Source organism: Thermobia domestica, chromosome 2 (assembly GCF_964235325.1).
Source record: "Thermobia domestica chromosome 2, izTheDome1.hap1.1, whole genome shotgun sequence".
NCBI classification, from domain to species: domain Eukaryota; kingdom Metazoa; phylum Arthropoda; class Insecta; order Zygentoma; family Lepismatidae; genus Thermobia; species Thermobia domestica.
The window spans coordinates 9,716,296-9,742,082 of NC_137455.1; the positions used below are offsets into that span (position 1 = coordinate 9,716,296).

The window sequence follows — 25,787 nt, forward strand, 5'->3', positions numbered from 1 at the left end:
TAGTAAATGTGGCTATGAACATCAGCAAAATGGTTGTACATTAGGCAGTTGCACAGACAGAGATAGTTGGTGCAGATCTTTCTGTTGCGTTCCAATTGTCAGGATTCGATTGCCGATTCCAAGTTTGCACCCCTGTCACTCGTACAGGACGCGGAATTCGACACATGCAAGAGGACCTTTTGTCGTCTTTTAATGTCACGAATCACCTCCCGGAGTTTGTGCACATCTTTCAGGTTCACCTTGTACAGCGGTGGACACTTCTAAATGGTACAGCCATATGGAGATTTACGGCTAAGGTGTACCATTTAGAAGTGTCCACCGCTGTACATATGAACAGATTTTTTAAGAAAAGCAGAAAATAATAATTATAATAAAGCGCTTACAAGGAGAAAATAATTTATTGCTAAATTATTTGTAACCGTTTTTTGGAGTTGAGGCAAGTTGATCAAATTAATGCTTCATATAAAATTATTTCTTCGGTTATTTCATTAGGCATCAATATGTTTGGATTAGGACGACTTGGAATTTTTCTGTAGGCATTATTATTATTATTATTATTATTATTATTATTATTATTATTTAATTTTTCCGCTTTCGATGTCCAAGGTGCTTCTCATATTGGGCGACCAATCACAGAAAAAGCGGATGATTTTCTGTCAAAGCCGATCAAGATCTGCATGTAAGCAGTGACATCAGCAATTCCTAAACATCTATAACCAAACAATGTTAAACTATTTGGAGAAAGCTAACTACAAAGATGTTCTTGACCACTTGGTCAGCAGCGTATGTTGACTACCAGGTCTACCGATGGGTAGCCTTAGAACATCGCGAGAGAAAGTTATTATAATACGTATAAACTTATTCAGATGAGTAGTTTTTATAATTTATTTTTTTCTTTTAGTGGCACAAATTTCAAAAAATCTCATTCAAATATGAATACGTAATAAGATACAACCACTGCCACCTTTGGGTTTATCGCTTTGTTATACAGCTGTCTAGACTGGAAATACAACACAGAGAAACCACTAGCTGCTGGCAACGGAGATCATAGCTTGTACGATATTCACTTTTTTCATCACGAGATCGTTTTATGTTTGATCTTATCACTCTGCTGCAACCAGTAATTATAGATGTACTATTTCAAATTTGAATGTTGAATTTGCATAGTTGGAAGTCTAGCTTAATTTTACATATGAACCAAACTTAACTTGTTTTTATTATTCGTCTTTTACGTTTGGAAAGTCTTTCATTCGAGTCCTAAGCATTTGTTTCTCTGTCAACATTTGAGTTTTTTATGCATAACTATTCTAGTACAAATTTCCGCTAACTGTGAATTCTCCATGTGAAAATTACCCCATTTGAAGTTGTCTGTACATTAATTTTCGTCACCTCTTTTCTTTGCACAACATATGGGGCATTGCCATGGTCAAACTTTGTCATTTAATTTGTTTGTTCTAAATACCATGAGCGCTCGTAAGCGTTGATTTTGTCCATTCCATGGGATGGCCTTACTTATGTTTGTTATTTGCACCATGGATGAACGTAATAAAAATTAGTAACTTTTAATCTGAGTTATAATAAGTGACCTTAAATGTTTTCCTTGCTTTTTCCTTTAACTCATAGATGGACTTAATTCTTAACTTATATGTTGTGCATGGACAAACTAATCGCTTAATTTCTTTCTCAGCATCCCATGGAACTACTTTAGCCATTTAATATACCATATTTGTGTTCTACATTTCACGTACGAGTTTAATAATTTAATCTGTGTTCTCTATACCATAGGAAAACCGTAGTCATATTGTATAATTCGCTTGTGTTGTGCATACTTTGTATGAACGTAGTCATTTAATTTCTATCCTGAGTACCATAAGCTATCGTGGATGTTTATTTTGTTCTGCATAACATGGATGTTTTTGGTATTTTTGTTTCCTGCGTACCATTTATGGTCTTATTTGTTAATAGAAGTTGTGTAATTTGGTCTTCCTTTATTGTGGTTTAATATGTTCTCAAAATGTATATCCTCGCAGCAAAATGAATTGATTTTTAATGCTATAAAAATATCTGACACACAATCATAGTCATACGTCTTGCAAATAAAATCCGAAAAATAAACACACTGCTGAACAAGACTGCACTTATTCGAGACGTGAAAATGTGTTTTTATATTAAATAACTGCAGTCTTGTTCAGTAGTGTGTTTATTTTTCGTATAAAAATATCTATTTATGGCAAGAAAAAACAGGGAAAAACTTATATTAAAAACGTGATTGCAAAACTTCGATTATTTTTGATGAAGTGGCAGTAATGGCGTAGTAGCTCATGTGTTACGGTATAGTTTCAAATAACGTTTGTTTGACGCAGATTTTTTTTTTAAATGAAATTATTTAGTCCCAAGGCTAAAGGAGACGGATGATCAAAGAAAGTCAATGGTTGTATAATCAAATTAATGATGCTGTCTCACCAGGAATTGAATCCGGTACCATCTGCACCAAAGGCGCACGCAGTAGCCATTAGACCAGCGAAGAGGACTGCAAGTTATTTATGTTTTAACAGGTGTCTATCGGTCACGAATGTCACGAAATCAGAAAACGGTCATGAAAGTCACGAAAAAGTCACGAAATTTAGCTTTTGAGTCACGATTATTTTTAACTATGCAAATGTAAGTACAGATTGGAAAATTTTGTTCTATAAAACATCAAAATTCAACACCAAAAATGTCTATAGTCGGCTTTAGGAGCTACCAAATCGCAAGCAAAGTACGTTTGTATCGCATGGATGAAAATTCGGCCTAATTCGCACCCAAATTCGCTTTTGAAAATGTTAGGAAATTTTATGATTTGGTAAAGAAAAGGTCACGAAAAAGTCACGAAATTTCATTGTGGAATATTAGTAGACACCCTGTTTAACCAGAGCCGCATCTAAAAGGCAAAAACTGGGGGGGGGGGGCAATCAAAACCCAGACCATGATAGGTATATCATGAGTTTACTATGAACTCTCAAAAATGTACAAGTGAACCTTCAATGATTTTTGTCACTCAAAAAACTGGAGGCCTAGGCCCCGGGTTAGATCCGTCTCTAGTTTTAACAAAATTTATGAACAAATAAAGAGAAAAAACTCAATTCTCGTGACTTTTTCGACACTATTTTGCCAAGTTGTAGCAAATGTTACTACACTTTCTTTTAAAATGTGAGACCTGTTATCGCTAAGTGTACACGTCGAGGGTATTAATAAACCTTGTCAAATCTGTGCTGTACTATTAACATACGAGTACTTAGGAAGTTTGTAGATACCTATCCTATATTAATATTTGCACACTCTCTTGACCTTAACTTCGGTGTAGTCAGCGTTAGCAAAAACCCATGCAGCTGTAGATAGCAAGAACAGGTGGTTGAGAGTTTTCCACGTGGGTTTATTATCTGCTATCATCGAACTTGTTATATTGATCTTTCTTCGTCAGTGCTGAGAGATGATCGCATCTGCTGGTTGAACTCCGTAATTTTCTCCTCTTCTCCAAGGTTACAGGCGCTCGAGATGGATCAGTATGGCGGTACGAGAGAAGAAAAAAAAGCTTTTTTCCCTTGACAGTTATTTGCAATTTGGGTTTAACGTAGAAAGTAAATAAGAAGCAGAAGCGGTGAAGATGAAAGTCTCGGGTTTAAGGATATCTGCCAATCAAGAGGCTTCACTGAGTTTTTTTTTTAAAAGACTTTCCAAAATTACATCTTAAGAGGTGATTTTGTTTGCTCTTCTCGCGTATTTTTTTTAAATACCTAATGCAAAAACTAGGTTTAATGTCAAAATATTTTGGTTTCTGTTTATTTTTCATTAAATGTAAATAAGTGCATTGAGCATCTGCTCCAATTACAATTGACCTTTCTGTCAAAATAACCTACAATGCATATGAAACATACACGGTGAAGTGAAAAATGTAGAAGAAATAAACTCTAACCTCTGCTAAATGACATTAAAGAGGATCACGCGACACGTACAATTACGAATGAATGCCGTTGCGTTTAAAATAAAGAATATCTAAATCTTTTCGCCTAGATGTTGATGTAACCTGTAACTCTCACATGCTTTGAGGGTTACATATAAGCCTTTATCTGTGAAGATGTTAACTGACTTCATTAACGAACTCAGGCAAGATAATAGCAATAATAAAAACTACATATCCTATTATTATAGGCAACCCACATTTCTTTGCTACTGTCCAGGTTGTATAGAAGCTGGAGAGTATTATAGATTTTAAACGGGATATTGATAGCCACCATTACCCATGAAGATGTTAACGGATTGACTCTATTAACAAACTCCTCCGAGATAATTGCGGTAAGAAAAGCTTCATATCCTTTTATTATAGGCAACCAACATTTGTTTGATGTTGTGTGGGTTGTTATATAGAAGCTGGAGAGTATTATAGATTTCAAACGGGATATTGATAGCCACCGTTACCCATGAAGATATTAACGAATTGATTCTATTAACAAACTCTTCCGAGATAATTGCGGTAAGAAAGGCTTCATATCCTTTTATTATAGGCAACCAACATGTCTTTGATGTTGTGTGGGTTGCATAGAAGCTGGAGAGTATTATAGATTTCAAACGGGATATTGATAGCCACCGTTACCCATGAAGATATTAACGAATTGACTTGATTAACAAACTCCTCCGAGATAATTGCGGTAAGAAAAGCTTCATATCCTTTTATTATAGGCAACCAACTTTTCTTTGATGTTGTGTGGGTTGCATAGAAGCTAGAGACTGTTATAGGTTTTTAAACGGGATATTGATAGCCAGCCACCATTACCCGTGAAGATATTAACGCATTGACTCTATTAACAAACTCCTCCGAGATAATTGCTCTAGCTGTCTATTCCAGAATAAATCACTTTTGTTCAGGAGTTATCATCTGGTGTACTGGACATACGTATGTGCTAAGAATCACAATCGTATAATGCCCACTATAGTTAGATTTAAGCCTCTTTACGTTTGGCGAAAGCCAATTGAATGCAAGTGCGACGTTCTCGGATTTCGCTTCAAATTTTAAACTGAGATTACTTGTTCTCTTGTGTCATGGAAATACAGAATTCTTGTTGTAAACATAGTCTGTTCATTCGGCGTTTTGCTTATACGTAAAACAGATGGAAAAACAAAGTAAATGTTTCGAACGAAGTAGATGGAAGAATAAACTGTTTCAGATTGACTTATGTATGGAGAAATAAACTTACAACAAAATATAAACCAGTTCAAAAATTTTGTGGCCCCTGATCCAAGGTCCAATATATTTCAATGAAAAATTGTCTTGTACGCCTTATATCTGGAGAACTACATATAGTGTAGCCACACCCAAACTATCACTTAACTCAATATGATGTGCTTATTCCGTACAGAATAGAAAAAATTCATTTAGGGGCCGTTCAAAAATTTTGTGGGCCGTAATTCAAAAACTAATTATTGGCCAAGATCACAATCTTTTTATCCTTTTTTTTTATTAAAATTCTTGTGTACTTATACACTCAACTGTAATGGCCATTTATGCTTATTTTTAAAAATATGTACCACACATCAAATACGAAGATAAATCATCTGGCAGTGATAGTTATAATTGTCCTTAAATGAATAATTGAGTGTTGCCGTGTCTTGAAATCAGTGAAGAACAGCTCTCATATATTTGTATTCTTAATGTCGAATTCTAGTTTGGCAACAGTCCTCTCGGCCTGTGATAGATTGAAAACACTGCGCTTGGTATCACCATGTTATATATAGCGCGTAGCATCCGCATCGTAAGATGTTGCCTCTTCGAATTTCTTATTTATTTTCACGTGCCAAACAGACACGTAAATAACTGTAAGCTTTGCTTCAATCAACCACGAGATGAGAGCTTATAAGTAGCGCTCAGGCAATATTTATTCCGAGCAGGACTTTTCTTTTTTTTTTAACTTGTAGATAATATATTTCTAGTAGTTGGTCATTTGCTGGAACACATGTTTCTGTCTGTAAATTTAACAGTCGGTGCTTTCAGCAGGCATTTTAGTTGCTAGAGTGTAGCTGGTCCTGTTTGTATTTGAATGAGCTTCAAGAGAAAACAATCGTGGACCCTTGAAAGAGACGATGGAGTGAAGCCAACTATGGATACCTAACATGTATCATTATGCCAAGACGCTTGAACATTACGGTGACTAATACCCTCTGAAACTGATATTGTAATAAAATCAATAATATTCGGAGCGTGCCTTTGAAAGCCAAACATGTTGGAAAACATAAATTTTGTCTCTCTTTTAATGTCTGTATGTGTTTTTTGCCAAAATTAATGAGAAAGCATTCTATCAGCAGAAATAAAAATATAATAGTATACTCTCCTCCTCTACACACACACATACACATACATACATACATACATACATACATACATACATACAAGGGCGGATCCAAGGGGGACTATAGGGGCTATAGCCCCTCCCTTGACCCTCAGGTATACACTGGATAAAATGGACTTCAGTCCTGTTTTACACTGGATAAAGCGGCAAACTATGGTTTAGCCTCTCCCTTGATCATATCCTGAATCCGCTAATGCATACATATATACATACAAGAAGTTAGAAATTTGGGAAATTGTAGGTAAGATTTTTAATTTACTAATATAGCAGGGTTCCTACTGGTCAGGGAAGGCAGGGAAAAAGACTGGAAATCAGGGAAAGGCAGGGAAATTTTATAAAATATAGTTTTTCCAACACCGATTGTACATCAATTTCAGCTTAGCCAACCATTAATGATCACAGCATGGAACGTTGCTCAGATTTTTATGGGAGGGAAGTGGAATTGATTACCATTTGCCTCTATAGAATAAATGTTCTCATATATATAAATATTCACCGTTATTTATTCCTTATTTATATGTCACCGTTATCCGACTCCTATCATGAAAGTCAGGGAATTTTCTGTCAAAGATCAGGGAGAAGTCAGGGAAATAGATTTCTCCAGATCAGTAGGAACCCTAATAACAAACAATGTCAGAAACGTGGAAAACTTCTGAAGGAACCTCAGTGAAGAATATCGAGCAGGGCTAGTCAGGATAGCCAGGACTCCCTGGTGCTGTGGTCGCTTTACATACGATCCTAATGACATTACATTATTGAAGGCGAAGACTTTTATGTATTTATGTTTTTCATACTAAAATAAAAGGAATATAAATGCGTTTCTTACTGTTATATTGTAACCTCTTGTCGTGCAAAATCTCTTTGTTAAACAGATACAGATTTTGCACGAGAACGAAGTTACAATATACCAGTAACTGAGCCTATGCAGGAGTAACAAAAAACGGAACACCAGGATAATTTTAACGATAACACACAACACTAACCAGAAAGGATAGGAAGTATTAGGACAGTGAAATGAAACGTTTTAAATGTCATCTGATAGAAATCTTATGGTTAAGTCATAACTCGCTCAATTTCAGTCCATTCTATTCTGTTCTAAAATTATATCGAATTTTCTGGTTAGAACAAAATGCCACGAACGATATGCCCTTGTTTGGTGTTCTGAGTTGAAATTTAGCACTTTGTTGATAACTATTATTTGAAGTAAATATATTCCCAAGTTAATATATTTTGTTGCTAAATGACGTACAATCTCTGGAAATACCAGTTCTATGTAAGTTCACTGCTTTACAAATTTCTTGAAATTTAACAAACAATATCGAGATCGCCACTAGATGGTGCAGTAGTTGTTTTCTGACAAGTGAGTCAACCAATAAAGAAAACACATGCGACATTGCCTTTGTGTGTGCTTCAGTTTTATGTGAAATGCAGGCGTACACCCAGACATTTTTGGTGGAGGGGGTCTAATACAGTAAACCACTACGTCTATGTAGTATTGAACGGATATTATTCTGTACCTGATAAGTAATTGTAAAATACTTCCACCTATAATTTCAGGATTATGATTAGGAATTAGATTTCGGTATTGTGGCTATGTTAGCCCTTCACATGTGAGGGATGACGTCCCTCGGCGAGTACACTATCCGAGGAAAGGGAAGGAAGGAAGCGGCTTGGGACCTGTATGTTAGGTACCATCCCGTCACTTGCCTGGGGCGAATGAGGAAGACCTCCTTCAGGATGGCTGACCTGAAGAAACTTTTAAATTTTTTTCGACGGAGTATCCTCACTAGGACTCGAACACCTATATTTTCAGAAGTATATGAGAGAACTAGTTTATATACAGTTTTGGACAGTGGCGGATCCAAGGGGGGGCTATAGCTCTCCCTTGAGGCTCAGGTATACACTGAACAAAATGGGCTTCAATCCTGCTTTACACCGCATAAAACGGCAAACTATAGTTTAGCCTTTCCCTTGATCATATCCTGGATGCACCACTGTATATATAAAAGAGAAAGAGTACAGATGAATCAAATATTCATGGTACTTCAATCATTTCCCTGTTAAACAAGTATAGTTCTGTTAAGAAATTATATGTATGTTGAATTAGGTGGGTCCGGACACGGTAGACCTCCCCGTGGATGTGCCCCTGGTGAGATGTAGGTGAGTCGTGTGAGTTGTTTTGTATAACTTTGAAAGTATTTTTCATAGCAAAAGGTAAAGCGGAAATGCCACCATTGAACGTCAAGAATATATTTGATTGGAAGCGAGCTTGTAGAAAATGAAATTCGTCGTATACAACACAATCAAGAAAGAGGCCATAAAGATCCTTATCGGGCGTTACCTGGAACATTTTATTCCGTTATTCTAATTTCCCTATCCTTCCTGGTAAGCAAAAGCCATACAAGGGAAGCTGCGTGTGAAAGTCTGGGATTATCTCACCAAATTAGCATCACTGCGACCACTATATATGGCGGGTGGGTGTATAAAGTGCGTTGTCAAAAGTTAGTGAAGTCGCATTTGAAAGTTCAAATATAAATCCAAAAATCCGGTTTAGGGTTTCAGACACATCAAAAAATAAATAAATAAAAATAAAATAAAAAAATAGTCTTATTAACATGAAGAGCTACAACAGTCAATCATTTTCCCAAAACCGAATTTTGAATTTATGTCTGAACTTTCAAATGCGATTTCTCTCTCTCTCTCTCTCTCTCTCTCTTTTTTTTTTTTTTTTTTTTTAACTGATTTTTACAACGCATTTTACACACCCACCCGCCACATATTTTCAAGCCAACATGCAACAGAAAGATACAACCATGTCGGGAGTAAGTTCGTTTGGACTGTAGACTAGAGCATTGATCACTACTGCCACGGTTGGGAGCTTTGTTCTTTCAGAAAATATTGTTCGAAAATTCACGATATTTACAATATATATTACTTTTTACAAATATTAGTCACTTATGAACTATTACATTGTAATGATGACTAAATGATTATTTTTTTTCTGGGTGTGGTTTATTAATATGTATTTTGTTTCTGTTTAATTTCAGGGCCGGACATAATGGCCGATGATGGAAGCCGCCCTTCGGAGCATCGTCAGATGCTCCAAGAAATGCGAGCCCAGAATTTTGATATGATACGATTTGCTTCATATCGTACAGCGAGTAAACTTCGCTTCGTTCAGAGGAAATCGAACTGTAAGTGTAAAAACATTGATTTATAGCTTATTCCAATTAGAACCTTTATTTTAGCTGGTATCTTTGTTTTGTAGAAATATCCAATGAAGAATGTTGCCAACCCAATATATTTTTTAAAAGAAATGCACTATGCTAGATTATTACATATTTCAAATCTACATGTAAACGAAAACTTAAAATACCACATTTATTATTCACCGTTGCAAACTAAGGACGCTGTAATATCACAGCCATTCAGAGTTTGGAAGCCTCTACACCACACACAGCACAAGGAAGATGGATAGAGCAATGCATATCGAAAGTACCTTAGCGTTTGATACCATGGTAATGTTTTGACGTGTTTCAAATGAATAGGAACGAAGTTGAAAGGGGTTAAAATTAGATTTTTTTTCGAAATATAAATATTGTATGATTAGCAATTAACGAACAAATCATTTTTCCGTTTCGGAAATATGATAAAACATTGATAAAATTTACAACACTGCTTAAATCATGCAGTTTAAGCAATGTTGCAAACATCATCAATGTTTATCATATCTTCGAAACTATTTAACATATCGAATTGCTGTAAACGGCAAAATAATTTACACATACATTACAAACCATACAATTAACTAGATGTGATACTTACCGGAGCATGTTTTCGAAATAAAGTATTTAGGAAAAAAAATATTTTCCGCTCCTTGTAACTCTTTCTCATTTATCCAAGGGCCGCGGTGGCTCAGCGGTAGAGCGTTCACCTCTGGTGCAAGGGGTTCCTGGTTCGATCCCAGCTCGCGACAAGTGCACTTTGTGGTGGACAAACACCGTGTGTGTGAATTTCCTCGGGGTTCTCCCACTTTCTTCATTCCTCCATTTCATTCGTTTCCCATCATCATTGTCTCCTTTAGACTAGCCAGCATAACCGTGGGTCTTGAAACAAAGATTTCATTTTATTTTTTATTTTTTTTAATTTATCCAAAATACATCATATCATGCCCATGTTATCCAGCACTAAGGTGCTTTGGATATGCATTGCCCCGGTCTCTCCGAAACTTAGGATGTTTGTAATACCACAACTGAGTAATAAATGTATTTTAAGTTTTCGTTTAACATGTAGATTTGAAATATGTAATAATCTGAGGTAGTGCAGTTAATATATATATATATATATATATATATATAATATAGGGTTGGCATCACTGTTCATTGGGTGTTGCTGCTTAATACGTGCGAAGGTGTCCCCCTTCTTATAGTTGCTTCGTGCATAGGCGCCGACTTGAAGAAAATATTGGGGGGGGGGAAACAATGGATAAATATATAATCATATTCAGCCGTTTTCTATCAACTGCTGGATAAAGGCCCCCTTCCCTCCAGATCTTGGTCTGCTGCATCCGCTCAGCTGCTAAATTCATGACCTAAGTGAAATTTGTGTAAACGCATTAAAACAAATTCAAGTTCAAATTCTGGGAACTTCACTGCACCACATTGATCTTCACTTCTCATATCAGTCACCATAGTGTTGATTGAGGCTTCAGTGCTCTATTAACTCTTTTAAGATTTTTGGTAACTTTTGTTACCATGGCGTACTATGGTCTTTGACTTCTTATTTAGGTTGTATAACAGGTACTTAAGTCTTTTTTATTATTATTATTAGTTAAGTCAAGGATGGACTAAAGAACACTCCAGATGCGTTTTGGAACCAGATGGTCAACTTGGGTGCGCCAAGTGGGTGCGGAAGGGCGTGACTTCTTACTCTTTCTTAAGGCAGATTTCAAAAATTTTTCACGTCTGTAGTTTTCACGATATCAGATTGGAATTGTATGTACCTTTGGATATTTCTTAACTTTTTCCGAGATCTCTACGTGAAGCCGAGCCCGGGCACGAGGGCCGCAAATGTTCCGAAGGGCTGATTTTTTCAGAAAAAAATTTAGTTTTCCCGATTTTTCCGGTTCAGGAATACGATACGTACATGTGTTTGGCACCGTTGGAAAGGGCTTGTTATACTAAGGAAAATAATGTTTAAGCCATGATTCTAGCCTAAATAGTAATGACGCAGTAAATTTTTATAATAAGTATATACGTATGTGTGTGTATAAAGAGAGAGCCTAAATCCAGACTTTCAACATTTTTTCTGCCCTTTGTATTTAAGATACAAATTTGGAATTTTGCACACGTATTATGTACATAACAATGTATTTTTAGAACAAAAATCAGATCCCTACGTCAACCCAGGCCTAGACCAGAGGGGCAAAATGTTTTGGTTGGATTTGGAAAAATACTTCCGAGTTTTTCCCTAATTATCTGGTTTAGGTGTATGATACGGACATGTGAGTGATACCGTTGGAAAGGGCTTATTATACTGAAGAAAATGGCGTCTGAACCATGACTCTAGGCTAAATAGGATTGACGCAGTACATTTTTTTAAAAAATATTTTATACCTAGGTATATATAGAGGAAGTTCGAGTATTATGGAATACCATTTTTGTTTCGCTTGTAACTCAGTTAATAATTGCACATTGAAACAAAAAGGAAAACAAGTATACGCCTTACATATTTGGCTTTATTTATGTATATCTTGATAAAGAAATTTCGTTACAGGGATAGGTAAAATTTATAATTTGTAAAGAAACCACTTTGAAGGGTAATATGAAATAGTCGGGTAATATGGAATACAAATGCTATATAGAAAAGAAAAAAAGTTTTATGTTGAACATACAGTGAATATAGTGACAATATATGAAAATTCTGAATGCCAAGCCAGAACTGATTGTGATTACTTGCAAAAGTCATAAATATAATACTCTGCTTCAGGATCGGCACAGTCGTTGTGTGCTCACATTAAACATGAACGCTGGACCCAAGCTCACCCCTTGTATCATCAGACAATTTGCTGTAATAAAAAAAAATACACTTAGCATTGTTGTCATCATAAATGTATGTTTAATTGCCCAATATCGATAGATATTTTTGTAATCGAAATACCATACGGCATACGGAATACCATGCTTTTCTTGCGGGTATTCCATATTGCCCTCCATGCCAGCTTGGAAACGAAAGAGCTGTTAAACGCATTCGAAGGCATATAGGATAATGGCGCTTATTAAACTACCACTCTGTATATCCAACGTCATAGTAAATAAAGAATTGTTGTTCTATTACATTTCAATAGGAAAATACAGGTTGTAAACCACTTACCTGTAAAAGTATTCCTGAATAAGAAATCAGATTTTCACGTCTACCAACACAACGAATGTCACAATCACATGGAGACTGACTGTAGAGCATCATGGGGACGTGAGGTAGTAGTTTCTTTCCTCTCCGCTTGGAAGCAACACATCACAGGCGAGCTAATGAGGTATTCCATATTATCCGACTATTCCATAATACCCGAAATTCCTCTATATACATATATGAAAAGATGGGTCACCTTCAGACTTTCAAAAATTTCTCCCGACCTCAGTTTTCAAGATACAAGAACGAAATTTTGCGCACGTATTATGTATATAACAAGATTTTTCTAAAGATTCAGATCCCTACGTGAACCCAGGCCCGGGCCAGAGGGGCGAAAATTTCGAATATTTTTTCGAAAAATCTAATGTTTTGCTTTCAATTTTCTTATTTCTGGTGTATAATACGGACAAGAGAGTGGTACCGTTGGAAAGTATGATCTATCCTGAGAAAAACGAGGTATGAACCACGATCCTACAATAAATAGTAAGGAAGCAGTAGCTGTTTGAGTGAGTCTAAAATTTACCTCAAAACGTGGAAATCCTAAAAAGGTTAAACGCCGATTTGAAAACGGTGCTTTTTATCGAATAAGAAGTCTGTTCCTAATATTGAATTAAAGGCACGACGTAATTTGCGACATAAATTCTTGCTCCTCTTTGGTAATTCTTCCTCAACTGGATTATATTGGGGGGGGGGCGAGGACCCCATCTTTAAATATTGGGGGGGGCAAAAGTGCCCTTCCCCCCCCCCCGAAGTCGGCGCCTATGGCTTCGTGTATAGTTCGTTTCTCTCTCTCTTTCTTAGTTTCTCCTTATCACGATTGGACATAATGAATGCTTTTACCTTGTATATATATGCTTATACTTATATCCTTTTGCAGACGTGAAAAATGTCAACACTGTCAACTATGAGAGAGAGAAAAAAAAGCAGTCCTATTAGCAAATGTTGAAACCTAGCAAAGAATCTTCCCTTATATCCATATATACCATCGTTAACGCGCCTGCTTCCTACAAACGCATCCCTACGCGGCTTTCTGCCCTGACTGGGCTTAGATCAAATACTAGCTTGTAATTACAATTTACCACATCTTTGTGAGCAGCGATGCAACCACGCTATTTGTCGCCGAGGTAAGAACTCGTCTTAGCGCCCCCTGACCAACCAAACCAAAACGCTCCCCCAAATATTTGCCCACTTTTGCGCCCTCCCAATCCAGCCCCGTTTGCCCTCCCTATTTATTACGTCACTGTTTGTGAGTACTTTTCAGCACAATTGCATCGTGCATACCTTATCTATAAAGGTACAACGGCATCTTCTGATAACATTTCTATTTTTCTATACCAGCTCTATTTTCCATATCTGCGTAAGGATACGAACTAGAGGTGCAATATAAAGTTAACCAATAATCAACATATGGTGCACCTATATTTTTAATTTTTACAGAATTTCTATACGAACATTTGTAGTAGTGTTCTTAAAGTTAACTTGCAAGCAGTGATTTATCTACACCCCCTAACACCCTCCCAGCACCCCCCTAAATTTTTCGGACATCACCCAAAAATGAATTCCTTACACCCCGTCAACTAAAGGGGTACAATATTAAAAAGATTCATTCTCTTTCTGCCTAAAACCCACCAGGACTTTGTAGAAAATATTTTAAATGGTCGTATCTTTAAGCAGAACGGGAATTCTCGTTCTGCCAAATCTTTGGAGACAAGGAATTCTATACGAGGAGCAATTTTTTAGGGAAATGCAGCACCGAAATGCTTTACTCCTAGCGTGTTTGTATGCAAATCGCAACTCATGTATAAAATGGTTATAGTAACGAGGGCGGGAACTAAATCCAAGCGGTCAAAATGCAAAGCAAATTCTGACGAGGACAAAATCATAGGAGTATATATTGTATGTTCCATGGCACACCCTATATGATTATTTTTTCCCTTCAATTGTCATATTCTAAAATGTTAAATGTATTTTTTCAAATGAAATAAATTTTTCTTTCTTTTAAAATGCTGAAAACTCCATAAAACGTAAAAATATTTTAATAAAAGAGCAGATTAGTTTTAATTACTTTCACACATACCCAATATGAAAAGTTCTGGGTATTCCTATTTATTATACCTTTAATACATTTGAAATACGTTTAGCATATTACAGTAAGACCATTCATTTTAAGGTTGGTTTAAAGGGACAAATTTTTCCGATAGATGGCACTACAGTCTTCGTGTCACTCCCATGTATTTTTTTCTTTCACGAAAATACACGATTTCTCTTACAAATGTCACCTACAGACTTCAAATTTTTAGAAAAGGAACTTCATAATCTATCGAAGGCAATAATCCGTGCTGATTTTTTTTTTTTAATTTTCTTCATTGTTGATATGACTTGATTGTTGAAATGGATATCCAAACCTTTAACAATGGTACTGTTTCAACAATGAAGAAAATTCTAAATTAAATATCGGCACGTATTGTTAACTTTAATAGGTTATGAAGTTCCTTCTCTAAAAATTTTGAAGTCTCTAGGTTGAATTTTGTAAGAGAAATTGTAAATTTTCTTGAAAGGTAAAAAATACATGGAGGAGATACGAAGATTGTAGTGACATCTATCGGGAAAACTTGTCCCTTTACACTAACCTTAATTACGAAAAGTAACCGTGATGCTATTTGATTTTAAAAAGTCGTTTTTGTGTGGTAGCATATAGCAGTCTTTTATTTTGAGTAATGTATAAATATTTGATTTAATTCTGAAATACTGATCAAGATTTTTTTTTTTTTTTTTTTTTTTTTTTTAGCAAAGATCAAAATATGAAATATATACTTATTATAACAGCCTTACGTCTTTTATTGGGTTTTCAGCATTTTTTTTTTTTAATGTTATTTCCGTAAAGTGAAGAATTTCATGTAATATTTTAGATACATAACTCTTTTATTAAACTGCGCCTATAATTCTGTCGCTTGAATTTAGACTGTTTTGTTGGGGACCTTTTAACCTTTCCTTACAACCTTTAAAAATGTAAGATGGTATACCATCATTACTAATTGACCTTTTACCTTTCATTTTGTCAATAGCTTCGATTACTTCTGTTTCAGTGATCCTATCCAGTGACATTGTATCTACAATCGAAGAAACATCATTCAGAAAAATATCTGATAGTTTAATATTAGGTAGTTCAGAACTATATACTGATTGAAAATGCTTAGCAAAAGCTTCGCATTTCAATTTATTGTCAACAATTTTTTCTTTGTTATATTCAAGTATTGATTGATTTATGTTTGAAGATTTTTTCTTATTAATATAGTTCCAAAATTTCCTAGGTTCCCTTACGATTTGCTCTTCTATTGCGTTGTTATAATCACGAAAAGCTGTTTCAATACTATTTTTTACTTGTGTCCTTAGTGTAACAAATTGCATGTAATCTGAGTAAAGTCTTGATTTTTAAAATTTCTTCCTATAACGTTCTTTCTTCTTTAACATTTTTATTATTTCAGGAGTAAACCAGGTTGGATATAAACGTTTCCTCTTTATATCTTTTAGGTGTACATTCATTTAAAACTCCATATAATTCAGAATAGAAAAACTCGACACAATTATCAATATCCTTAATCTCATACAAGGAATCCCATTTCTTACATCTCAAGAACTGATAGTTTCAAAAAATCATACTTACAAAAGTTGTAGACTATGACTTCCATTTCATTTCGTGTCTTACAGTTTTTATAAAACGGAATATTAATATTCAAACATGGGTGATGACGATCTGGTTGAACAAAATGAACATCAGATTCAAGGACTTCAACGTGTAATACATTAGTAAATACAACATCTAAAATTCTATTGTTTAGATTTCTTGCTTTATTGATTTGTGAGAAATTAAAAAAAAAAAAAAAAACTTTGTGTAAGACATTGTTCTCCAAATTAGGCAAATTTAAAAAATAGTTACCATCCAAATATTCTGTTAAAAGCACCAAATTCAAATTTCCTATAATAAAAACATTTTGAGATAATGTTAGTTCATTAAAGCTTTCAATATTTCGAAAAAAAATTAAATATAATTCTTCTGAACTATGTGGCGGAAAATACACTATACAAACATATATACATGTTAAATCTGATAACTGAATTTTTACCCACAAATCCTCATTATCTGGCAATTCAAATTTTGTTATTCTTTCAGAGATATAATTATTGTGAACAGCTAAGAGAACACCACCTCCATCTTTCATAATACTACGCTCCAAGTTGCTGGAGGACCTTTATGCAGAACGTGAAGACATCATTGAAAATCTTGCTATTTTGATTTTTAAAAGGTTTTAAATTCTTGTTTTTAAGTGCCAATAGCATAAAACAACTTACTTTCGACAAGATAAATTTTCAAGCCGAGCACGCAAAGCAAGATCACGACTTATCGGTGCCGTGGAAACCAAACTTTACACGCCTGTGATCGTCACAACATTGTGTGATCAATTGATTGCCAACGATTTCATCTCGATGTCACACCAAGCATAAGAAAATCGGTGCTAATTGGCTCTGGCTGAGGAAGGGAATCCAATGCAATCGTTCGTTGCATCAACGGATTTTAAAGCTTGTGAAAAAAAAACGCTAATTAAAAAGATAATAATAGTATACGACCTTAATGCAAGATTGCACATCCTAGGTTTTTTGAACACCCTCCTAAGTTCAAAATTCTGGATAAATCACTGCTTGCAAGGGCCATGGAATTATTAATAAAATTGAATGCACATTTTGAAAGTTATATGAAACTGATTCTTATTGGAACAACTTTTAAGAGTCCGCGAAGTCTGTTGGTTTCGTATACGCCTATCTATAGCTATATGCACATTTTCTGCTAGTATGGATAGTTTGTCTTTATACACAGCAAAAAAATGAGGTGTTAAAGCAACACAAAATGACTTCCACTTTAGCTTGTTACTTGTGTAATAATTTAACACCAAAGTTTTTTTTTTTTTTTTTTTTACGGTCTATCCGTTTAAAGGGTTGCGCCCTTTCTTCGGGGAAGTGTTGCATTTGTCTTATGGACGCTATAACAATTTGGTTGCTCTAAGAGATGATTTCTTTATTCATGATTTTAAAGACATTAACATATATACATTAGAAATGAACTGCTGATACATAAATAACAAAATAAAACAGAAAGATAAGATATCCATGGAGGCAATTAGTAATATGAAACAAGAAAATAATAAACGTAATACAGTGCATGAAGGCTCAGTGCGTGAAAATAACAACAAATATGAAAAACATTAAAAAGAATGGAAAGCATGATTTTATTATATACAAGAAGTGTTGAAAATATTCAGAAATGTTTTGCTGTTGGTAGTCTTAAAAGTTTAGCATCTGTTGTCAGTACCAAGACAGTATGTGAAATGAACCCACAAAGATGTATGTAACTTTGGAAACCTTCGATCATATACAAACACTCTGTTTTTGGATCAAAAGATCCAATGTATTTCAGGCAAAAATTTTGTTGTAGGCCTTATATCTGGAGAACTACATATAGTATAACCAAACCCAGACTATCAGTTAACTCAGTATGATGTGCTTATTTCGTAAAAAATAAGAAAATTTGATTTAGGAACCGTTCAGGAGTTTTGTGGGCCCTAATCCAAAAATGCATCAAAAGATCCAACATATTTCAAGTCAAACCGAAACTATCAGTTAACTCAGTATGATGTGCTTATTCCGTAAAAAAATTACGAAAACTTGATTTGTTTATTTATTTATTGCCTTTTTTCTACAGCAACGAGGTTAGAGTCATAAGACTCTTTCTTACACCTAACTACTAACAAAAGTTTGAAAACTATTTGATACAATAAAAAAAATAAAAAATAATAAAAAAAAACACGATACGGTACATTGATTCACATTTAGGGGCTGTTCAAAAATTTTGTGGCCCCTGATCCAAAAACTAATTATAGACCAAGATCACAATATTTTGATGCATTTTTTTATCATTCCTAAAATTCTTGTTGAAGCTAATTTCTTTTCTACATATGTATTTTCGTGCATTTTAATTTTTCCACCTGAATTATTCTTTTTTAAATTAATACTAAACATTTCTATTTCTATTACAATAATACTGTTTATATATATCTGTTAATTTGCAATGTGTACGTACGTATAATGTGCGTCTCTTTTCTTTTCTAGTGCACGCCTTAGACATCTGGAATGTGATTGAAGCATTTCGTGAAAATGGGTTGAACACGTTAGAACCTCATATGGAAGTGAATGTATCGAGGTTGGAGACCCTAATTTCTAGCCTTTACCATAACTTAAACAAACGCTTACCCGTGGCTCAGCAAATTCATGTTGATACCTGTACCAGTCTTCTTCTTAATTGGCTCCTTGCTGCCTACTCCGTGTAAGTAGAGCTTGTAGAAATAAATAAATAACCTTTTAATTTTTATTTCTTTATTTTATTTTGTTTTATATTTTATTTTTGTTTTGTTGTTGTCGAGTCTCATCTTCACGCTTTATATGATATATTAAATAATAACAAAATGGAAATAAAGGAAAACTACGTATATATTCTTTGTCTTTGCAATTCCAGTGTATCTTCCGTCTCAGTTAGCCTAGTCGGCATAACCGTGGGACGTAAAACTCAAAAAATTCATTTCATTTTCCATTCTATCTTACTATGTTCAAGCATTTAAATATTCACTTAATAATATAACATCTTTGTCAGTTAGTAACTTTAACAATTCAGATTGATTTATTTACTAGAGTCGATTACACGCATCGCTGGGTTCAAATAAAACGGTATCAGGAGTGTCACTGTTCATCTCAACGAACCCGAAAACTATGAATTCGACATTAATATCGGTCATTTTCGATCATTTTTAAATATCTCTTCCCTTCCTCTCCTACGGTGCACCGTCAACGTGAAATGATAAGAAACCATCCCAGGCCCGAACTTCATCTATGTGACATATTTGATCGAGATCGGTCTCATGGTTTAAGAGTTATTAAGTTTTATTTATTTTTATATATTTTCCCCCTCCCGGTCCCATACGCTGTACAGTCAAATTGAAATGATAAAAACTATTCCAGGCTCGAACCTCATCTGCGTTGAAAATATGATCGTGATCGGTGTCTTGTTTCAAGGGATACTAAGTTTTATCTATTTTTATATTTCTTCCCCCTCCCGCTCCCATACGTTGCACCGTCAAAGTGATGTGATAAAAATCATCGCAGATCCGAACCTTGAAAATTTGATCGAGATCGGTTGGGTGGTTTAAGAAGTACGAAGTCTCAAACGTAGTCACTTTCATTTTCATATGTGTAAATTTTTCTTATTTCTCAAATGTCCATATAGCGTATTGTATTAGCGTGAACAGAGGCAATATAATACTGTTCAACGTGCGAATATAGTTGCCACGTAACGAATAGTTGTTGTGCTGGAATTGGGTTTGAGGTCAAATATGGTTCTCATTTATTTGTTTATTTCATATGTACGTGTGTGTGTGTGTGTGTGTGCGTGTGTGTGTGTGTGTGTGTGTGTGTGTGTGTGTATTAATAAACGAAAAAGTATTTATTATAATTCGATTCGATTCCCGGCGGGACCTCATGTGGTTCGGATTCCACATTATCAGCAGGTCCACGTCTCATATAGCCCCGCTGTTGAACGGGACGGGAAACTCAAAATCAATTCAACCTATTAGGACATTAAGTAACTATACAGACGTAAATCATTAGTATCCCGTGAAAATGTAACTGATACGAAATTCGATCCTTGTGGAACTCCTTTACCAACTAGATTCAGAGAAAAATAAAAACTGGCATAGGACTTACTAAAGTATATTTGAGATCTCTACGACTTGTATTCACCCATTTAAATGCGGGAAAAAATATGCCTCTCAGACCATACCGATTTTTTCATTAGAATTTCGTAACGAATAATACCTACTAAGATTTGGAAAATATACTAGCGATGATCCAATAGGCTAATTTCTTACGTCACTTGTGATCTAATTGAAATTAAATAGTATAATTTTGTTGGATTATTATTATTATTATTATTATTATTATTATTATTATTATTATTATTATTATTATTATTATTATTATTATTATTATTATTTTGAAAATGATGTAAAAAGGGAACGAAAAAGAATTTTTTAAATGTTGTAATACGAAATATTCAGCACTTCGGAAACCACTTAAGAAGCTTTCCATACTTTAAATTGGAATACCTGAAGTAACAAACATCATACTTAAAAATTATAGGCATTCTATAGAGTAGAGTAGAGTAGCTGTACGAGAGTTGTGCCACATCACCGAAATATTTGCTCTGATCCCGAGAAATAGAAAATTCCATTTGTAAGTATGTTTTTGAAGTTTAAGAAAGCCGTAAGGAGCAAGCAACATAGGTTAACGAATGAAACTTCCGCTTCACAAGCAACAAGTCCAAGATTGGAATATTTTAGCCGGTAATCCTAACCTATTTTTCCAGGGTGTACCCCTAGAGCGTTCACCTCTGGTGCATGCGGCTCCTTGGTTCGATCCCAGGTCGCGCCAAGTGAACTTTCTGGTGGACAAACTCCGTGAGTGTGGGGGTTGTCGGGGTTCTCTCGTTTCCTCCCACTTTCTTCATTCCACAATTTCATTCATATCTCATAATCATCGTCTCCTGTGGCCTAGCCGGCATAACTGTGGAACGTAAAACTCAAAGATTTCGTTTCATTTTCAATACTGAAATTGGCACATTTAGTACATGTTCCAGTGTATCTTATTTTATTTATTTATTTCATTTTTCATTGTTACTTGTTCCCAATGTAAAATAGTGAACTCAGCATGGAACTATGATTAACATAAATATTGAATACATCATTTTAATTTAATTGTAATGTAGAACTTTTCGGACAGTATGTACATACAGTTAATAATGTTGGCTGCTACATGAAAAGGAAAAATGATGTTAGTTATTTTCGGTTACTATAGTGTTTTCAAAACTAGAAACAAATTGACGTTTGGAGAAGCACGTGGTACGCTGTTGCCACTTCGTGCGCATCGTGAGTCATCAGCTGGAACTGTTCTGTAAGTCTTAACGCAAAAGAAAATTTCTAAATATTGGTTTGTTTGGAATGGATGAAAGGATATGTCTGTTGTCTCAGTTTGTGCATGTTGGGAAGAGGGGGAGGGGGCTTTTTTAAAATCAATTCCACGTACAAAGGAACGAAAGACGCTTCTTTCATTCTGAAAACACGTGTTTACTATTTAGCGGCAACATTGGAATGTTGAGGTCTGTTGCCAAGGAAACTCTCCACCCACTGTTGCTAAAATGGCGTTTATGATTCGACCCTCGCTGAGAGATCTCAATAACTATGTGACGTGGATTCCCTTCTTCAAAACAAATTGCACGTGTTTTTGAGCTGTCAATTTGTTTCTAGTTTTGAAAGCACTTTAACAGAGAAATGAAACTAGTTTTTAAATGGCATTTACTTGAATATTGTCATTTATACAAGGGAGAATCAAAAAGTAAGGTGAATATTGCATTTATTCCTAAAGATGGAGGAGTATAAGTATGAAACTGTAGTATGTTATGCATATAGTATCACACTAAAATTGCACGTAATCGTCAATGAGGTCCAGACATTTATTTCATCGGACGAGTAATTTTTCCATGTCGGGTGTACAACATGTTACTCCAAACTCGTGAGTTAGGTATGCGAAAAACGTTATATTCGGACGTGTTCCTTCATAAATCCCAAAATAAGGGGCTAGATCAGGACTGTAGAGAGAGTTTTCGGGGATATACAGAGAGTGGTCTTCATGTTTTTCTTCAACCGTCACATCAGTTCTCCTGGTAGGAAACGCGTGACACTACATGTATGCTTGTTTACGTGTTATATCGTTTTATCTATAATCCTCCTATCAGTTCTTGATGAATTTCTGTGAATTTATTCCCCATGGTCAGAAGAATCGAATGACTCTCGCACCTCAACTGTCGTGTAATGTCCCAGTTGCTGTGCCATATTTTGACTACCCTAGTCACTGGAAGGAACGACGATCTGTTCTATGGTGGCTGATAGACATATCTTGACACCTACTACACATAAAAATTGTAACTACACTGGATTGTGCAGCTTAATTCACCTTCTTTTTGATTTTCCCTTGTACTTAATTAGTGCTTAAAAGTACCTCTCCGTACCCCAACTTCCTGTATACAATTCGTTGCACCGATGCCGAGGATTGTGAAATATGGATATTTACGAGGAACATTCAATAAGTAAAGAGACAAATTGCTATAGCTCAATAAAGATTTATTTCAATCTTTCAAAACTAAGGCTATTTTTCAATATAATCCCCCTTTACAGTTATGCATTTGTCCCATCTTTCTTGCAGCTTCCTAATTCCCTTGGCGAAGAAATCTTTCGATTTACCCCGATGCCACCTTTGCACCACTGCCTTAACTTCCTCATTGTTAGCAAATCTTTTACCACATAGGGCGTCTTTGAGTGATCCAAACAGGTAAAAATCAGATGGGGCGAGGTTTGGGCTGTAGGCAGGATGAGGTAGGACCTCCCAACCCAATTCTTGAAGCTTATCTCGGGTCAGCTGGGCTGTGTGAGGGCGGGCGTTATCGTGCTGAAGAATGACTCCTTTTGACAAGAGTCCACAGCGTTTGCTCCTGATAGCTGGTTTAACTTTGTGTTCTAGCATCTCAGAATAGTATAGGCTATTGATAGTTCGCTGATCTTCAAGGAAATCGCAATAGATTGGACCCTGTGAGTCCCAAAAGATGGTCAGCAGCACTTTACCAGCGGAAGGTTGAACCTTGAATTTTTTGCGAACTGGAGAGCTAGTGTGTTTCCACTCCATACTCTGCCTTTTGGTCTCAGGGTCGTAGTGATGGATCCAGGCCTCGTCCCAAGTCACTATTCTTTCAAAAAAAGAGTCTCCTTCAATCTAACTTCGTTGCGTTAAGGCTTGACAAATGGAAAGCCTTGATTCTTTATGAGCGTCAGTAAGCTGTCTGGGAACCCATCTGGCACACGTTTTTCTGTACTTTAAAATGTTCCTAATGATATTGTGAACAGTTCCAACACTTACTTGAACTTCCTCAGCTATCATTTCAACAGTAATTCTTCTGTTATCACGAATAAGTCCGTCAATCCTCGATTCCAACGAAGAACCAGAAACTTCCACTGGACGTCCACATCGGGGTTCATCACCTACACTTGTTCGGCCACTTTTAAACCGATCAACCCACTTGTACACATTCGCACGGTTCATACAACTGTTACCGTACTGTCTCAACATTCGAGAAAAAATTTCACTTGGTTTTACACCTTCTGCGACTAAAAACCTAATGACTGAGCGCTGTTCTTCTAAGGTGCAATCTTCTAGAGGACTTGCCATGATGAATTGATATTTTTGAAGTTATTTGACACAAAATTACGAAACAGCAGATCAGAGCATATCCCAAGGTTGCCAGCTAACACCCCTGAAACAAAAAAATAAAATAAAATAAAATAAATTGATTACTGTTAAAAATATAGACTTTGTCTCTTTACTTATTGAATGATCCTCGTAGATAGAGCTCGTACTACTAGCTTGTGTATTTCCTTGAACCATTTGCAATAGGTCTAGAACCATGTCGTTTTCAAAGTTTATTTTCTATCGCTTTTGGTAGCTTGTAATCTCTGAAAGGAGGCATTTTTTGACCCGTGTTTATTAGAACTTTTTTCTGTCATTTGATATAACGAATCATCTGCTGGAGTTTGGTCACAGAATTTTTAAAATACTGTATATATATATATATATATATATATAGATAGATAGATAGATAGATAGATAGATAGATATTTCTACTTATCTTTGTCTCAAATAATTTTACTTTCATATACCTTGAAAGTAACTCTTATATTTTGTATTCTTTCAGAGAAAATATAGGAAAAATTAGAGTTTTTTCAATCAAGGTGGCCTTAGCAACAATGTGCGCAGGGAAACTAATGGATAAATTAAGATGTAAGTACTATAAAACATATTATTTGCTATTAAAAACTATGAGATCCTAGAAATATTAGAGATAGTAAAATAAAACTAAATATATAAAGAAAATCAAAGGAATTGAAGTCAAATATTCGTTTACACTTTCAAGGAAAAAATTGACTATTTTCAGTGACTGCGGTTGAGAGAAGTCTCACGTAGGTAAAAATTAAAATTTTATCACTTCAAAGTAAGGGAAGAAAACTTACCTAATATCTTAATTCTTGTAAGATAAGGAAAGAAAACTTATCTAATGACCTAATCCTTGTAAAGTAAGGGTGGAAAACTTATCTAATATCCTGATTCCTGGAACTAAAGGAAGAAAACTTACCTAATGCCCCAATTGAGTAAGGGAAGGAAACTTACCCAGTGTCCTACTTCTTATAAGCTAAGGGAAGAAAACTTACCTACTGTCCTAATTCTTGTAAGCTAAGGGAAGAAAACTTACCTAATGTAATTCTTGTAAGATAAGGGAAGAACACTTACCTAATGTCCTAATTCTTGTAACTAAGGGAAGAAAACTTATCTAATATTCTAATTCTTGTAACAAAAGGAAGAAAACTTACCTAATGTCTTAATTCTTGTAACTAAGGAAAGAAAACTTATCTAATATTCTAATTCTTGTAACTAAAGAAAGAAAACTTACTTAATGTCCTAACTCTTGTAACTAAGGGAAGAAAAGTTATCTAATATTCTAATTCTTATAAGCTAAAGGAAGAAAACTTACATAATGTCCTAATTCTTATAAGCTAATTGAAGAAACCTTATCTTATGTCCTAATTCTTGTAAGCAAAGGGATGAAAACTTACCTAATGTCCCAATTCTTGTAAGGGAAGGAAACTTACCCAGTGTCCTAATTCTTATGAGCTAAGAGAAGAAAACTTATCTACTGTCCTAATCCTTGTAAGCTAAGGGAAGAAAACTTACCTACTTTAATTCTTGTAAGATAAGGGAAGAACACTTACCTAATGTCCTAATTCTTGTAACTAAGGA

At 35.1% G+C, this 25,787-nt stretch overlaps 1 protein-coding gene and 1 non-coding gene across 10 annotated transcripts in view; both read left to right on the plus strand.

Annotated features, from left to right (window-relative positions):
* Nucleotides 1–25,787, plus strand: part of Dyb (Dystrobrevin) — a 351,963-nt gene that overhangs the window by 219,179 nt on the left and 106,997 nt on the right. For all 9 annotated transcript variants that reach the window (XR_014128235.1, XM_081738417.1, XM_081738404.1 and 6 more), the window contains 3 exons: nucleotides 9,428–9,574; nucleotides 18,951–19,164; nucleotides 24,688–24,773. Coding sequence is in view for 8 of the 9 variants with exons in the window: in XM_081738404.1 (XP_081594530.1) it covers nucleotides 9,428–9,574; nucleotides 18,951–19,164; nucleotides 24,688–24,773 (447 nt within the window). In the remaining variant the exon portion in view is untranslated. The remainder of the gene's footprint in view (nucleotides 1–9,427; nucleotides 9,575–18,950; nucleotides 19,165–24,687; nucleotides 24,774–25,787) is intronic.
* On the plus strand, nucleotides 10,285–10,356 carry TRNAQ-CUG (transfer RNA glutamine (anticodon CUG)). Its single transcript has one exon. It is a non-coding gene; the product is annotated as a tRNA-Gln (tRNA).